This window comes from Protomyctophum parallelum (genome assembly GCF_964188405.1).
Source record: "Protomyctophum parallelum genome assembly, chromosome: 21".
Lineage (NCBI taxonomy): Eukaryota > Metazoa > Chordata > Actinopteri > Myctophiformes > Myctophidae > Protomyctophum > Protomyctophum parallelum.
The window spans coordinates 36,008,928-36,026,378 of record NC_139713.1 but is presented as its reverse complement, the minus strand read 5'-3'; the positions used below and the strand labels follow the sequence as shown (position 1 = coordinate 36,026,378).

Below are 17,451 nucleotides of genomic sequence, written 5' to 3'. Positions count from 1 at the left end.
CGCAGATCCCTGACGTAGGACTTCTCCGTCTGCAACAGCTCGTCCATGATGTAGCCTCGTTTCTGGGCCGACCTGCTCCTCTTCTCCTTGCTGCTGACCTCATGGTTGTTGTGGTCAGGCAGCTTATTGACGTCCTCAGCTGGTATGATGATGGCTTTGTGGTGGTGTGGCAGCATCATTCGCTCTCTGGCGAGGGCACTGCGCTCCAGCTTGGACCGAACAAATGCCAGCAACAGCCGGGCCTGGGTGTTGTTGTTGTTCATCTGATTGTTGTGCAGGCACTGCTGCAGCAACTCCTTCCAGGCATCTTCTCTCTGCTCGGCCGTTCTCAGCCTCCAGGCCAACCTCCTCCATGGCATGATGACACCATCACTGCACTCCATCACACCTGACCTCCGCTGGACACTCATCTCCATCATCTCCAACATTCACAATGAGTATGTGACTTGTGACCTGTCTGTCGCCTTTTAAAGACCAGACCTGTCAACAAATACATTCAACAAACGGGGTGAAAACCATGGCAACAGCGTCACAGCGTGGTCAGTCGATGCCACGTCAAGTGGAGACACGCCCACCCAGCGTGCTACAACAGACAACGTCAGCGTTTTCAGATCAACAGGTATCAACATAATCTAAATTGTAGCTTTTTTACTGATGGAAATTGATTTAACATGTTTTCTCTGGGATTGTTTATTGTATTAACTCATCCTAAATCCGGGAGAACTTTATTCATCATACCTAAACATGTACCAGTTTATTTATTTGCATTCGTTGTGTTAACAACGAAGCTTGGCAGTTCAGCCTATGGGATCTGTTGTCGCTGTGTACCATAGAGTACTCTAAGCTGTGTACGCTCAAAGTCTATGTTGTCATGGTTACGGACCGTGTACCCGCAGGCGATGGGATTGGGCCCTGTAGTCGCTGTGAAAACTGCGGTTGCCATGTTCGCTTATTATAAGCAATGTTGGGATTAGTCTTCTGTAAAGTTTCTTGCTAAGAAGTATAGTTGCTGGTTTTGCTTATTTGGTCTTCATAATGTTGGTTTAAACAGTGTTCAAGCCAAGGACCGCCAAATTAACATGTATTTGCCTGCGGACCCCCACCTGAAAACATTTTAGGGACCGGAAAATAGTTTATATATTTTTTATTTTGGGGCTTGTTTTCATATAGATTGCTTGTTTCTCTCTGAAAACCTGCCAACACGTACTGTTGATAGTAAGCGGTCGAATCGATGAGTGCAATCATGTTCAAAATGAACTCGAAGAAGTGAACCGACGTTTTTTTTAAAATCATTAGCCTACGTAGCACAACAAGCTTAATAGCTGTCTGAAAATTAAACAACATAAACTTCTCTCGTCAGGCATTTATGGCCATGCCAAGGTAGGTATCATTCAAATGGACCCTTATGGGACTGTAACTCTGAGAGTGTATGTAATGCAAATGACCATTTGCATTTGTACGGCTAGAGCCGTAAAGAATCTTCTCTTACGGGGGTCCCTGGCATATGTTTTCTAATGGGGGTCCGCAGGCTAATTAGTGTTAATTTGGGGGTCCTTGACATGAGAAAGTTTGGGAACCACTGGTGTAGGACAGGCTGTGGTTCAACAAACATTGTGTGCCTCAGGTCACCCCTGTAAAAATAACCTTTTCATCCACTGCACCACCTGAATTACACTTTATAGCACCTTTTGTCATATTAACAGTATGTAAATATGTATATGTTCCTCCAAAGATGCAGTATGTAAGGAGGGAAGCTGGAGAGAATATTTTGTTTCCACTAGGACAGACTGAGAATAACTTTTATACTTGGCATTTAACCAGTCCAACCCCAGCATTAATTCCTATGCCGTGTGGAACATTCCGAGCTGCCAAGCTCACAACGCGTGTGAGCTTGTAGATCTGCCATGGGGACGCCAGGAAATGCTATCCTATCCTATATAATGTGTCAAACATTGGCCAAATTGTCAAATATTACATAAGAAAGAGGCAACAATTGTGAAAATAACCGATATCGGCTGTAACAGCCAAAAAACTGTATGCCTCGATTCCTAAATACCAAAATAATTGTTTGTCTATGAATCCTAACCATTAAAGTAAACCTTGACTCTGGCGCCACCCTCAGGCCCTCAAGTGTCAACGTCCCACACAGTTTATACATCAATGTAGTCACACAATGTTCTGAGTAAAGCGGATGAACAGTGTTTGTGACACGTTTGGCCCCTTGGGGCCCCTTGACTGAGCCCCTGGGGGCCCTTTGACTGAGCCCCTGGGGTTACTATTCTCATAATCCCTCTACAACAGTGGTTTTCAACCCTTTTCATATCAAGGCCCATTATTACTTGCGCAAGCAGAGCGCGCAAGTAATGTTTTCGCCCGGTCTCTTCCGCCGTGACAGCTGTTCCGCCATTCGAGGCTTACGCAGAAAAACATCAAATCTGTGCCTGTTTTGCTGGGACCAAATGACCACAAATGACCATATTTCTTACGTCATCATTTAGAGCTAGTCATACGTATACTATATACATAATCAGTAAAAATAAAATAGCAAATTGTGCCTGATCTGCTGGGACCAGAGTACGTGGTGTGTATATGTATGGCTAGCTCTTAATGATGACGTAAGAAGAAATATGGTCATATCCACTTGACCAAATGTGCTGACCTCATCACGTTTGTGATGACGGCTATGGCCGTTTTCCTCCCAAGGAGTGTTTTTTGTGCAAAACTAATGCTTGGAATGGATTCAGAATCATGAAAACCCCCTAGTTTCATATGTCACATGCTACTGAAAGAATGATGAAATTTGGACTTTTTTTCTTTATATAGGATGTTATGGGTATGGTCACATATTATGCCAATAACTCAATTTCCCCCGGGAGTTGAATTTCAAACTTTTAGTACATGTTATTAGACACCTTTAGAAACACATTGGTGAAGAAATATCTTGGTAACAATTTAGTTCCCAGATTGGTCAAATACCTGATAAAATGCCCTTACTATATATATATATATAATATTAGCCCCATGTTCGAATGCCCCCGCCCCCTGTCAAAAATCGCTAAAAAGAAAAAGCAGCAAATAAATAAAGAAAAATTATAATAATACTCATATTTTTCTTTCTCTAATAACAACCTAAAACATGAACCTTGGTTGAAAAAGCAAAGTTGTCCTATATGAATTCCTTCATTCCAAACCAGACATGGCTGAACTGTTCAACAGGAGGAACCTGAAAACCACCAGAACCTCAATGAGTTTCATGCTCTCTCTGTTTCTTTGCTTTAATGAACCCTAGTGTCCTGGGTTAATATTGACTATCTACAAGCTCACAACGCTCAGACTATTTGAGCTTGTAGATATTATATTATTACTTGCTCAAACAGAGCGTGCAAGTACTGCGTTTGGCTGGGTATGTAGGCCTATGTATGTATGTCGGTGTCCTCTTTTGTTGATTATTTTGGTTACTTCACCATCAACAGCCAATAAGGGGGGCACCATTCTAGGTGACGTAACTAAGGTATGTTTAATAACAGGTATAAAGGATTTAGAACAGCAGGTGCAGGTTGGCATCTCGACAGAGTGCATTTCTAGCTATCGCTGTTTGTGGCCAAGAGACTTACCATAGAGGGAAGGACCAAGAAGAAGGAGCGGACCAAGTATAGACTCGATCCTGAGGGAGCCCATGGTCAACTAAATATATACAGTAGTGTGAAGTGTATAAAGTTTGCTCTGAACTTGAAGGCAGATAGATGCACGAAGCCGCGTCTCTTATCAGACCTATGTTGTCTACCTCAGATACCTGTCCAGACCTGCCCGCAGTTAAACCAAAATGTTGCTGCTGTAACCAATGTGGAAAAGGCTTCACTTCAGTTTACTATCTCAAAGTACACCAAAGGATTCACACTGGAGAGAGGCCCTACAGCTGTGATCAATGCGGGACAAAGTTCATCACAATGTCTCATCTCAAGACACACAAGAGAAAGCACACCGGAGACAGGCCTTACAGCTGTGATCAATGTGGGGAAAGCTTCACTCAAATGTCTACCCTGAAGACACACAAGAGAAAGCACACTGGAGAGAGGCCTTACAGCTGTGATCAATGTGGGACAAAGTTCACCGCAATGTTTACACTGAAGACACACAAGAGAATGCACACTGGAGAGAAACCTTACAGCTGTGATCAATGTGGGACTAAGTTCACTCAAATGTCTAACCTCAAGACGCACAAGAGAATGCACACTGGAGAGAGGCCTTACAGCTGTGATCAATGTGGTGAAAGCTTCACTCAAATGTCTCCCCTGAAGAAGCACAAGAGAAAGCACACTGGAGAGAGGCCTTACAGCTGTGATCAATGTGGGACAAAGTTCACCGCAATGTCTACCCTGAAGAGACACAAGAGAATGCACACTGGAGAGAAACCTTACAGCTGTGATCAATGTGGGACTAAGTTCACTCAAATGTCTAACCTCAAGACGCACAAGAGAAAGCACACTGGAGAGAGGCCTTACAGCTGTGATCAATGTGGGAAAAAGTTCACCGCAATGTCTACCCTGAAGAGACACAAGAGAATGCACACTGGAGAGAGGCCTTACAGCTGTGATCAATGTGGGGAAAGCTTCATTCAAATGTCTGCCCTGAAGACACACAAGAGAATGCACGCTGGAGAGAGGCCTTACAGCTGTGATCAATGTGGGAAAAAGTTCACCGCAATGTCTACCCTGACGACGCACAAGAGAATCCACACTGGAGAGAAACCTTACAGCTATGATCAATGTGGGAAAAGCTTCACTCAAATGTCTGTCCTGACGACACACAAAAGAATGCACACTGGAGAGAGGCCTTACAGCTGTGATCAATGTGGGACTAAGTTCACCGCAATGTCTACCCTGAAGAGACACAAGAGAATTCACAGAGGAGAGAACCCTTTTGGGTGTTGGCTCAGTTGCATAGAACATTAAAAATAAAAACTCATCAGTGCATCCATACTGTAGAGTGAAGTCTTCCTACTGTGACCAAACCAAGAATCCGTCTCCATTAAAAAGGAAGAACTTGAAGACCACCATTACTTCAGTATGTTTTCTATGATCAGTTTCTTTACCTCAGATCCAAGCCGCCAATATTTCAATTTTCATAGACTAGTAATTTGCATAAGTGAATTTAAAAGATTCACTGCTATTTCTACCTTCCTTCACCCCCCCCCCCCCAACACACACACACACACACACACACACACACACCCTCACACACACACACACACACACACACACACACACACACACACACACACTTTTTGATGTTTTCCGCATTTGAGCAGGACAGTCTGTGAACTCTAAAAATAAAAAGGATCCTGAGTTGAATGACTTTAAGGATGGATCCATCAGTTAGTCAGGAGTGATTTGGTGCGTGTTGTTATGACACTTTGTATCATTCTTTAACTGTATAGATTTGTGTTGTTCGACTTATTATTTCTTTGTTTAAAACTTTAAATACACTTTAAAAGCCTTTGTAGCTATTATAATGATTAGGAATTAATCATTATAATACACACTCACATACAACAGTCACAGATATATACAGGTCAAAGAGTGCACTGCACTGGGACCTTGACTGCATTTGTACTATTCATAGAACATTCTTTGGGGCACCTTGACTGCATTTGTACTATTTATACTACAATCTTTGGCTTGCCACATTGTTTCTTCAGGAACAATATTTCTAGTTATTTTATATTTTTATTTATATTATGTATATAGCCTAATATATTTTAAAAAGATGTTCAATTAAATGTTGCAGCCCCATTTATGCTGGGACCAAGCTTGCATCATCTGTGTCCAGTTATGGACAATAGCTTGACATTTCCAAACACATAATATAATGCAATAAATTTAAGCTGTACTAGTAGCCGACTTAATAAACAAATATTACAAAACAAATTGTTTAAAGTATGCATTTTTGTTTTATTTTATTTACTAGCATAATAAAAAAAAATCTGAAATAATTGCAATACATTTTCAGTTCTGTACAAAACCATTTTGTAGACACCAGATCACACAAATTCCAGTGGAGCCCTGAAAAATCATTGTTGCATGTTATGTTATACAGGAGAAATATTCACTATTAACAACAACACATCCACCCCAAATTCAATATTGTAATTAATTAATGGCGAATTGCTTTTTGTATTCTTGAATTTAGAGTGGACCAGTGGAAGGATGTGGAAAAATCACCATTTATCAGGTTCTTATAAGAAATAAATCTTAAATAGATAAATTAACATTGTGAGAGCAACATCTTTTCTTTCCAGCTATCAGCAGTTTCTTAGTGTATTTTCTTTTCCATCCAAAACTAACACAGATCATGCAGTGTTTTTCCCAGTTATATTCCTCCCCCAAAAGAGCTTTAGCTCGTCTTTGTCATTTAGTATTCAATGTCCTATTAATTGTGCATTGGGCAATCCAAGGGAATGCACACCAAACGCACTGCAACAGAAACAACAAGCCAGTGACCTCCAGACGGACCCACGGTGGTGTCAGGTTACGGGGGAGTGCTTGTTTTGTCTCACTCATGTCATGTCCACTAAATAACTCCTAATGATTCAATAGAATAGTAGTTGTGTCCACATAACCATTTTCTGCCAGGACCATTTCTTCCTGAAGGGGCATCATGTGAATGTGCGTAGAGACATTTGGTATGGTCCATGGTGTCTGTGTAGTGAGAGAGGCAGACATTGTGCAGCAAATCTGTATTGTTCTGTCTGTCTCCTCGTGGTCACAAGGACACCCCTCCCTCTCTTGTCCCCTCGCCTCCACCTCTCTCTGGAGTAGCAGACCATTACCACTGGCCACCCCCTTCACTTTGCTGTAGTCCTCCCCTTTGGATAGCTGAGAGAGGGCTTCCCCAGAGAGGGCTTCCCCCTGTCTCTGGGATAGCTCAGTGAGGGCATCCCCCTGTCTCTGGGGTAGCTGAGTGAGGGCATCCCCCTGGCCCTGGGGTAGCTGAGTGAGGGCATCCCCCTGGCCCTGGTCTGATGAAAGGGGCTGGAGGAGCACCATGTCGTCCTTACTGACCTCATGGACTTCAACGTACTCCTTGGACCGGAATGGGGCCAGCTGCAGCTTGCCAGTGGCCTCCTTGTGCCCAACGGTGGGAATGTTGTATTGACTGTGAGCCTCCTGGAGGTGCACGTGAGGCTGGGTTTGGGATACATGGAGCTGCTTCTCACCCAAGTGGAACTCGTCCAGGCCAGAAGCCAGATTCAGGCCATTCTCTGAGCCATAGCGGTGCTGAGCTGGCTGGGAGGTCGTGGAGGGCGGAGGGAACAAGCTGCCAGAGAGGAAGAGCGGCTTGGTTGTCTCCAGTGAGCCCAGATTGACCAGGGATCTGGAGCTATACTGAGGTAGTGGCGAGAACACACAAGGCCAGGTCTTCACCCTCACCCTCCCGTCACACATGTCGGGGGTGATACCCTCTCGTTGAGCCTGACTGATCTCTCTCTCCTCCCAACGTAATCGCTGCCCTATCCTATCTGCCTCCATTTTTCTCTCATATTCTTTGACCTCCACCTCTCCACACTTCTCCATCAGCAGGATGTGGCTTTCACAGCTGCCTCGGCCAGAGTCACTGTCTGATGGGGAACCCTTGGATTTCGTGCAACCCTCCTGGAGGTCCTTGCATTCCTCTAACATCATCTCCTGCTCTTCTGGAGCATTCACTTCCAAGTCCTCCACCAGCAAGTCCTCACAGGACTCAGATATGGTAGTTATTGGGAAACCAGGCACCACCAGTGCATGATAGACCTCTTCACATGTTCCAGCCTATGCAAAGGAATAATTATGCAGTACATTAGTTGTCGATACAGTTAGCATATACAGGTACGCACGCACACACATGCGCGCGCACACACGCACACACACGCACACACACACACAGTCACACACACACACACACACACACAGTCACACACACACACACACACACACACACATTCCAGTGTTGTACTATCTTACCTTGAGAAGCTGCTTATCAAATCCATTGATCTTAGGACCAGGTACTGGAGGCAGGAGGCAGTGCTTCACACTTGAGTTGTAAAATAAATAAAACATTTTAGGTATAGGAATGTTTTTTATTGCAGTGATTCCTTGATTAATGGTTTATCTTTTAATTTAATGAAATGCATAGATCCCCTCATTGATCACTCCAATGGGGGCATCACTCCTTGGAGGGATCATTGGAGATCATACAGATTAACCGTTGTGTGACATTATACTTTCATTCTCTCACCTGTGGATCTTCATGTTTAGGATGCATGTGAGGATGAGGAAGATAACGGCAGAGAGGACTGTGATGACGATGGACATGGACCTCTCATATGGGATGTCTAAAAAACACAACATGCATGTTGTCACTGTCGGGTGGAAACCTTGTCTAAAACTGTTTTTTCAGACAAAAAGGAAAATAAACTGTCACGTCTACATAAAGCTAACCTGTATTCCAATAGATCCGATGTAGATATGATTTAGTCACAAGCTCTTATTAATACTTTTCATTGGTTCACTATTTATAAAACCCAGACACACCTAACCACTTTCATTTAAAATATTGTTCTAAATAGCACAAATAGCAGATCCACAAGCTTACAAAGCGTAGACTGTGAGCTTGTAGATTGCTTTTTTTCACCGTAGTACGGTGTCACACACCATAGTAGGGCATTAAAAAAAAACATAAAAAGTTGAAATATGGAGAGCCGGTGATCAACGATATACAACAGGTTGTGGGATCCAGCAATATCTATGAATTCTAATGGTTTAGGGTTAGGTCACCACACCATTTGTTCATATATTTATAATACAGAAGAATACAAAGCATTTCATGTATCGGTCTGTAGGATCTCTTCGTTAAATAAATAATAATTAAGGTAATTAATAATGCTAATTAGAAAGGACTGTATATTTTAACTTCGATAGCAGAGCAAGAAACTCCGGAAATGTAAAAATACTTTAGAAAGTAATCTAAAGTACAAAAAAGTACTCTGTACCAAAAACCTAGGCAGAGAGCCTGTAGCGAAAATGGTTATAAACCTTTTAGATTATTAAATTAAGAATTAGCTTTAACAGGAATATTTTTAGGGAGAATGATCAATATCCATATAATGCCTTAAGTAGGAAATACTTTTAGAAAAATACCTTTTAAATACCAAAGATGAATAAATGAATCCACATGAAAGAAATGATTGTCCAGTCAGGAGCTTATGATGTTTCAGCCAGTTCACTTTAGTTCGGAGAGCACAAAGAATGAATCCACATACCAGCCAAATTACAAAAAGTCTCTCTCCGTGTCACCAAATGGACACGGTTAATATAGCATTATAATCAAGATTGGGAAAGCCATGAAGTCTGCCTTGCTACAGGGTCAAACAACTGTTTTCACAGATACACATGTAATCTGTGGCAAATGGGAGAAAAAATATTCTTTATCTGGCTAGGGGAGAAGTGAGATGTATCTCAGTGGGGCAGTGCATGTGACCTGAGGCACATGAAAAATAAGTCATATAGGGCATATGATTACGACATCCACAAACAATGTCTTAATAATTCAAAATGATCCATCACTCTTACAGTCAGGAACGTTGATGTATGTGGTGGAACTCCATTCGCTCCAGAAGCCATGGTCTGGCTTACAGCGCACCTGAAGAAGGTATGTTCCACCTGAACGCAGGCTGAAGATGTTGAATGTTTTCTGCTGGCCAGCACGGTGTTCCTGGGAACCACAAACATGTGATGTGTGACTGCACCCTGGTGAAATGTCATCTTGTGTTAACCACCTAATCTGGAAAGTGAATATATTTATTGTATTATTTACCTCCCACTCCTCATTTCCCTCCAGTTTGACACGAAGTTCATAGATGAGCGTAATCCAGCCAGATCGTGTGTCTGCTTTACGGGGTGGTTCCCAAGACACCTTGAAGAAGGGTCCGTCTTTGTCCTCTATCAAAGCCACTGTCACATTCTCAGGAGTGTGTGGCTGGACTAGAAAAGACAGAGTGGAAAGGAAGACATGTGTTTGTGTTTATGATAGAAAAAGAGAGCAAGTCAAGGAAAGAGAGAAATATTATTCTCTGACTCTAACAAAACACATGCATTCTCTCATGGCCTTTTGAGGCATTGAGCAGTATAAGATATTTCACAGTTGAGAAAATTAGTATACAATCAACTAAATCACTTAACCCCCTTATGGCTATTGATGTACCGGTAATTGACGTAATGAATCAATAAATCCATTATGGCCACTGACGTAATTGACATAATCGTTTAATCCCCTGTAATCGGGAGCTTAATATAACAAAATGTAGCAACTTTTAGCTTGTTTGGCTAACGGCCGATGTAATTACCTAAAACCGTCCGAAATCTGCGCGTGCACGGTCGATCACGCACGTGCGTGGTCAAATTAGTATACATTCAACTAAATCACTTAAGCTGGTATTAATTTTATGTCACTGGTGGTTGTCAATCAATCAATTACGTTTCCATTGGCTTGGGTAGATTAGCATGTCATGACCGATTAATTTGGTCCACCTGATTGATGCTATAATGGTTAAATATGACTAACTATAAAACTATAAATATAACTAAAGGACTGTTTGAAACAGTACGCACGCATGCGCGCGCACACACACACACACACACACACACACTCACACACACACACACACTCACACACTGTCAGTCATCTATGCACAGCCAACAAGCTGGAGGCTCAGCCAACGATTACTGATTAATCAGATAATATAATTATATGCACAGGATTAATTTGGCTGTGACATGGGCTGGGTACCGAGGCTAGTGACATGGTGGTGCACAATAAGGGGATAGCCTGATAGAAATCTAGACAGAAATGCATCCATGTCCATCTTGTAATTGCAAGCCATGGTGTACACTTCAACAAGACAAAAACTAGCACATCTGCAGTGGTTGTAGGTCGTTGGAATCCCTACTCTTCCACTGATAAAAAGTGGTTAAGACCCTAGTGTAGGACACCTACTGATGACAACTACAGCAGTACTGCCTGAAGTTCATAGTGCAATAACTCCCCTGACCAAGTAGGGATGTCTTATTGAAAGAGCGGTATATAAATCTATCTGTCCCTGTTAGTCTAATTCATGTGCACAAAACGTGCATTAACGTAAAATGTAAGATAGAGATGCAATAATACACAAGAGCAGAGCAAAAGTAACCATTGCTCACCAATATAGACCACATCTACTTCTACAGGCTCAGACGAGTTGCTGCCCAGAGGGTTGGTGGCCACCACAGTGATGTTGTAATTGATCCAGATAGAGGTGTTGTTCTTGTTGAAGAAACAGGAGTTCTGTCCAGCTGTTTGGTAATCTGGACACTCGTACACCATGTCAGAGCTACCATGTCAGAGAGCGATATAGAGATGGTGCAGTATGCATGTCAATACATTTCAGTCAGGACAACTAAATTGCAGAGAATATTTTGAAGGAATATAAAATGAGCAATACATTTATTTAGTTTCCGGATGAATGGATCTGCACCTTCACCTATTCACACATACTATCACTGTCTTAATGTAATGGATGAATTTGCAAAAGTGCCGAAGGAAGAACCACCACTGACTTCTCTTTGCGGTAATACAGGGCATAGGTGGTGGGCAGTCCTCCGTCAGAACCTGGCTCCCACCAACATGTGAATGTCTCCTTCTCCGGGGAACGGCAGCTGGTCAGTCTGGGCTTTCCTGGAGGGGTGTTATGGCCTGAAAAGAGACGCCACAAGAAGCTTCACACATGGGATGGACGTGATCCTGTTTTACAGCTTTCATAACAGTGCTTTCAAATGCCATTGCATAACAGCACGAATTTGGATGCTTTTATTACAGATTAAAGAGGAGTAGGGGTGCGACAGATAATCGCATAATTGATTTAATCAATTATCACCCCCCCCCCCCCATCAATTTTAATAAAATACTACATAATACAAAACACCTTCAAAAGTAACATATCTACAATCTATAAAGTATGAAATAGCGGGTAATCAGACTAATCAATTTAGTTGATTATAAAGAAAACAATTGGAACAATAGTAACAATTAATCAATAGAGCTACATGACAGACTGTCTTGTAACACATTTTTCCAGACATAATGCACTCTAAATATCAAACAGTAAAACATTCCCAATAATTCTGGTAAAGCACCAGCTGTCCTAGAGCATATAAGCTCTCGGGAGGATGGACATCTGGTGCCTTTTTATGCAACGTCAGTGACCTTCCATTTCTTAGATTGTAGACTGTAGAGATCTTTGTTTGTATAAAGGGTCTGGATCAATAAATCTGACTAAATTTGACAGTAAACTCTAAAGCCTGATTTATATTTTGTTGTATGACAGTTAGCCGACAAAAGCACATCTACAAGCTCTGTTTGCAGATCTATTCTTGTCATGTGACACGGACACCATTGCATCTCTCCACTTTCATATACAAACAAATGCCTTTATTGATACCCCAATATGTTGGATGTATTATTCCCCACATGCAAGCACAAATTGTGACAGCAGTATATACAATATCATCTCTAGCTTTGCTGTCATCCTGGACAAGTTGTATTTTGAATAACGCTTTCATTCTACAAATGAAATACTGACTTTTTGGAAGAGTGCATGTCTTTTGGAGCCTTTACTTAAAACAAACGTTTACAAACATACACAATGATGATGATGTTGAGGACGATGATTATTATTATTATGTCTGATTATTTTTATCAATGGATCTAGCAACTAAGAAGGCTCACGTATTATACTAAGGAGCATTCCGTGATTTGGGTGATTTGGAAAGAAATCCCGGTCCACCCCGGTAACAAGATGTGCACATGCACGCACTAAGTGGGGGGACACGTGACAGGCCAACAGCACACACACACCAAGGCCTGCACCCCTCTCTATCCTGATTGGATGAAAGCTAGGCCACCTAGCCAAAAACAAAACCCAAGGTTGTTTGACCCCCAGGGGTTAACTGCATGGGGACAGGGAGGAACTCCTTATATGGTCAGCACAATCTATAGTAGGGAGGATTATCACAACAAAACAAAAATATATTTGAATTAAGTTAAATCACTGAATATACCTTTAATAATAATCAACAATTTGCCTATCCTTTTCTGTAAGCATTTTAGCTTTTTAAAACTCTGGAATGTAACTTGGGCGAAATCAACAAATGACTAATATAAGACAAAAGAAAATGATAGAGCCTCATACACCAAAACAATACACAGAAATGAATCTCACTACGAACTCCCTCTGAAAATGTCATCAATGATAGTCTGTTGGCTGTGACTTACGAGTTCCTTTAGCCTGTCCGATCAGGAGCAGTGTCACAAACACAGCTGATGCCACAGGTTTCATTATGGTGCCAAATGATGTTGGCAACATGTCTGAGCACTATGGAGGAAATAGAACAGATAATATGAGGACCAGAACAGATTTACCAATACTGATGCCCCGTGTTCGGGGGAAGTAAGTTGGGATTCTTTTTGCCTTTTTCTGCCTCTATTAATAGGCTGAAAGTAGGAAATGGGGAGAGAGACGGGGGGGAAAACACACGGCAAAGGCCGCCGGGGACTGGAAGCCGAACCCGCGGCACGCCGTGCAGGCTGGCTCAGCAGCCTGGGTGCCCGGACAGCCACGACTCGCAAGACATGCTCAAAGCATTTCCCGGATGTCCCCAGCCCAAATCGTTGAGAACCCCTGTCATATAGAGCACTTGTTGACTATATTTATTTACTGGTATGTCTAAATATAGACTATGATAATGACGTGCGACTAGCTGATTCAACTTGAAGTGGAAAAAACTCCCAAGAATGTACATCCTATAAGCATCCGAATAAACTTAAAGGACAACTTTAGTTTTTTTCAGGTTTCATGGTTTCAGGTTCATGTTTTAGGTTGTTATTAGTGTTAATTTTTTTAGCATGGGGCTAAATATGTATTATTTTTACAGCGATTAATTTTTATAGTCCTACTATACCCCAAGAAATTACATCTGGCCACAAAAGATCACAGGATCTGCTGAATATGAAGGTAGCCTGGGGGGAAGCCATAGGCTCAATATGTCAGTTTGACACATTCAGTAGATCTCGTGATCTTTTATGCCCAGATGTAATTTCTTGGGGTCTAGTAGGACTATAGTAAATAATAAAAAAAGAAATCGCTATAAAATGTTGTAAAAAAAATACATATTTAGCCCCATGCTCGAATGCTCCCGCCCCCCCTGTCAAAACAGCTAAAATCCCTAAAACGAAAGAAAGCAGCAAATGAAAAAAAATAACACTCATCTTTTACTTTCTCTAAACCTAAAACATGAACCTTGGTTGAAAAAAACTAAAGTTGTCCTTTAAGCCAATGATCACTGGGAATTATGACTAAACAACTATTACTTTTAGGTCATGCCTTGCCTAACATTGGGTTGTTTTGCATCCTCTTGGTGAAGCATTATGGAAAAGCAAGCAGACCAAAAGCAGTCAAATATTGCATGAATCATTCATATTTTGTAGCTACCTGTATCATACCTGTTTCCGGTCCCGGTTCATTTTCCCATAGCTTCGTTTGAGTGGCTCGGCAGCAGATTTGAACTGGAAAGCACATGAAGATGTCATATCAATATGCCTGTTGCAGAACTGTCTGAAGTCTCTCCTTCATGATCTCAGACATTATAATAGACGTTTTCAGACATTATAAGCCTCTACACCACTATTTCCCAAACACCATTTGTGTGTATTATTTCAAAAACATTTTCAAATAACATTCCCCCAAAAGATTTTTTATTTCATTAATTAAAAACAAATGCAATAAATTTGAAAATGAATGTAGTTTGGGTCCTGGGGAGACTATAGCTAAAACGTTTGGTTAACTATGTCATGACATAACTATGTCACTATAGACCCCTTTTCCACCGGTTGGTTCCCAATGAGAACCGGTTCAGTTCTTTTCGGTTTTTAGTCCATGAGCCAGAGCTCCAAAATTGATGGGCAAACTATACCCTATATTAAATTGTTTATAGGATCAATACAAGTAAATTAATACATGATAACCCTTCCACAGTAGTAGCTTTTTCATATTTTTGATTATTTTGCATATTTTCCTACATAATGCCTCATTTGCATATTTAAAAATGTAAAATTTGTAATACAATAAATCATTGTCTTCGTGTAAGTACTCAATTGGGGAAGTTTAATGGTGATAACAATCTAATATAGGTATGGTTCTGCCCACTCAATTCATAATTAACGTTTCAATTTTGGAGCTATGGCTCATGGACTAAAAACCAAAAAGAACTGAACCGGTTCCCACTGGGAACCAACCGGTGGAAAAGGGGCCTATATGTCCATTTTCATTGGGTAGGTTCAGTGTTCGAATAAAACCACCAGGCTGCTACATTCGATAATAGCCAATATCAATCGTAATAGCCTAAACCTTAAGATTACACTTAATTAAAATAAATGTAAAAGAACAGTAAACATGACAAGGCAAGAGAGCTAGAGGGGGGCAAAAAAAATGTGTGTGTGTGTGTGTGTGTGTGTGTGTGTGTGTGTGTGTGTGTGTGTGTGTGTGTGTGTGTGTGTGTGTGTGCGTGTGCGTGCGTGCGTGCGTGCGTGTCATTCAATTTAGGATTAAAATACATCTGTCCCCTTATCTGTTGCTGTAGCTTTTTGCATAATGTGAGCTAAGGCTTATGCCACAAAATCTGTGCCACATTACAGCAGGGATGCTGCTTTCCAGTCATGGCAGACTGGAACTGTTGTGACCAACATATCGGCTGTTATCTGGGTTGAACTAGAGGTCACACAGAAGCAGTAGCTGAAGATGCATGACAGTCAGCAAAACGTCCACCTCTATACCTTTTCCTCCCACTCTCTCTTGTGAGTGACAGCAGTGTTTGTATTTATTCTGGTTACTGTAATGAGCGTGCTTTCTGGTCTAGAGGGGTGGGCGCGCTTGGAGCAAGCACTGGAGAATGTATTGCACAACTCCCTATGCAGATTTTGTACTGAGGTGTCCTGCATACAGAACACACCACTGTTCCCATTATACCTCATACCTGTAGTTCACTTGACTGGCTGCAGCCTAAATCAAGAAGACAATTACACTGGTGCCTATTCCTCTTCAAATGTGTTCACTATAACTGCCCTCCATACTTGAAACAGTCACTGCAACCATATACTGTACATCACCATATCCACACACACACACACACACACACACACACACACACACACACACACACACACACACACAAACAACAACCCTACTTTACTGTTCCCAAAATAATGTTTCGACCTATTTGCTATCTATATGTGTTCCACTTACACATGCACCTGATGAAAATAACTAGTTGTTTGGACTGTTGAGTGTTGACAGCTTATTCTCATTTATGTAAACATTTCTATAGCCAGTTGCCATGTAAGGCATCATATCAACAGATACCACAAAGCCAGTGGCTGGTTATCTCTACTCTTCTCCATCACACATTTATTTCAGCAACCTCACATGATCTGATAATTGGCATTAGGGAACTGCATGAGCCTTGCGCTACATATAGCCTAGCTTTCTTCTTACGTAACCAATGGAACAAATGGAATAAGCTGTTAAGCTGGTGAAATGCTGGCAAACAGAGAAGAGCTCCCTATAACAACAACTTAATGGCCTATACTGTATATCCACATAGCCATGTCATGCTTTCTGTTTGTTCTCTTTTATGATGTTTTGTTTGAATGTGTAGTGTGTGTTTAATTACTTGGGTGATGATGGTGAGGATATTACCAGATTTATTATCTTTTGGACTATATGTATTTGTTCTATTTTCACTATTTTGTCTACACGTTTGTTTGCTTTTTTCCCCTCACAATTGCATTTCAATCAGAAACTGTGCTTAGTGCCACCAAAAGAGCTGGATTATGTTGTTTTCAACCTTTTGGGGGAAAGTTAATGTTATTTTGACAAATCTGTATCTGTATCATGGCAGAGTATGATATAACTAAAACAGTTGCAGTGGTTGGAGGTAATGTACTCTTATTGAGACATTTAGACCCTGTGTTTGGGTAGGAACAATAGTTGACGAGAGAGTTATTGTCCGAAGTTCAAAGTGGAATAACTCCCACCCTTCAGGATGGGCAGATTTTCTTGAAATTTAGGGAATCAGTAGGTTGCCCCAAAGCGATATTTAACATTTAGGTTGAAAAGTCATGCAGGTTTAGCCTGAATTTTCATTTCGTTTCACTTCATCGCCCAGAACATATTGTTTTAGAGTTCAGGGAAGTATAGTGGTTAAGTGATACTAAAATGGCACGTTCACATTTATCATTACAATGGCATATAATGTTGTACGTAATTTACAATCGAAACACCTAAAATAGGGCATAGACTTGACATCGTCAGCAATAACACCTGAA

The 17,451-nt window shown here is 41.4% G+C and overlaps 1 protein-coding gene across 1 annotated transcript; it reads right to left on the bottom strand.

Annotated features, from left to right (window-relative positions):
• Positions 1-4,875: 4,875 nt before the first annotated feature.
• On the bottom strand, positions 4,876-14,594 carry prlra (prolactin receptor a; the record flags this gene model as incomplete). The annotated part of the gene is made up of 10 exons (XM_083793388.1): positions 14,561-14,594; positions 13,345-13,444; positions 11,631-11,766; positions 11,235-11,404; positions 9,853-10,019; positions 9,609-9,750; positions 8,275-8,371; positions 8,001-8,070; positions 6,830-7,808; positions 4,876-4,880 (listed from the first exon to the last, which is right to left on the bottom strand). Exons 1-10 carry the CDS (start codon positions 14,567-14,569, stop codon positions 4,876-4,878), a joined length of 1,875 nt encoding a protein of 624 aa, XP_083649514.1. The 5' UTR covers positions 14,570-14,594.
• Positions 14,595-17,451: the final 2,857 nt, after the last annotated feature.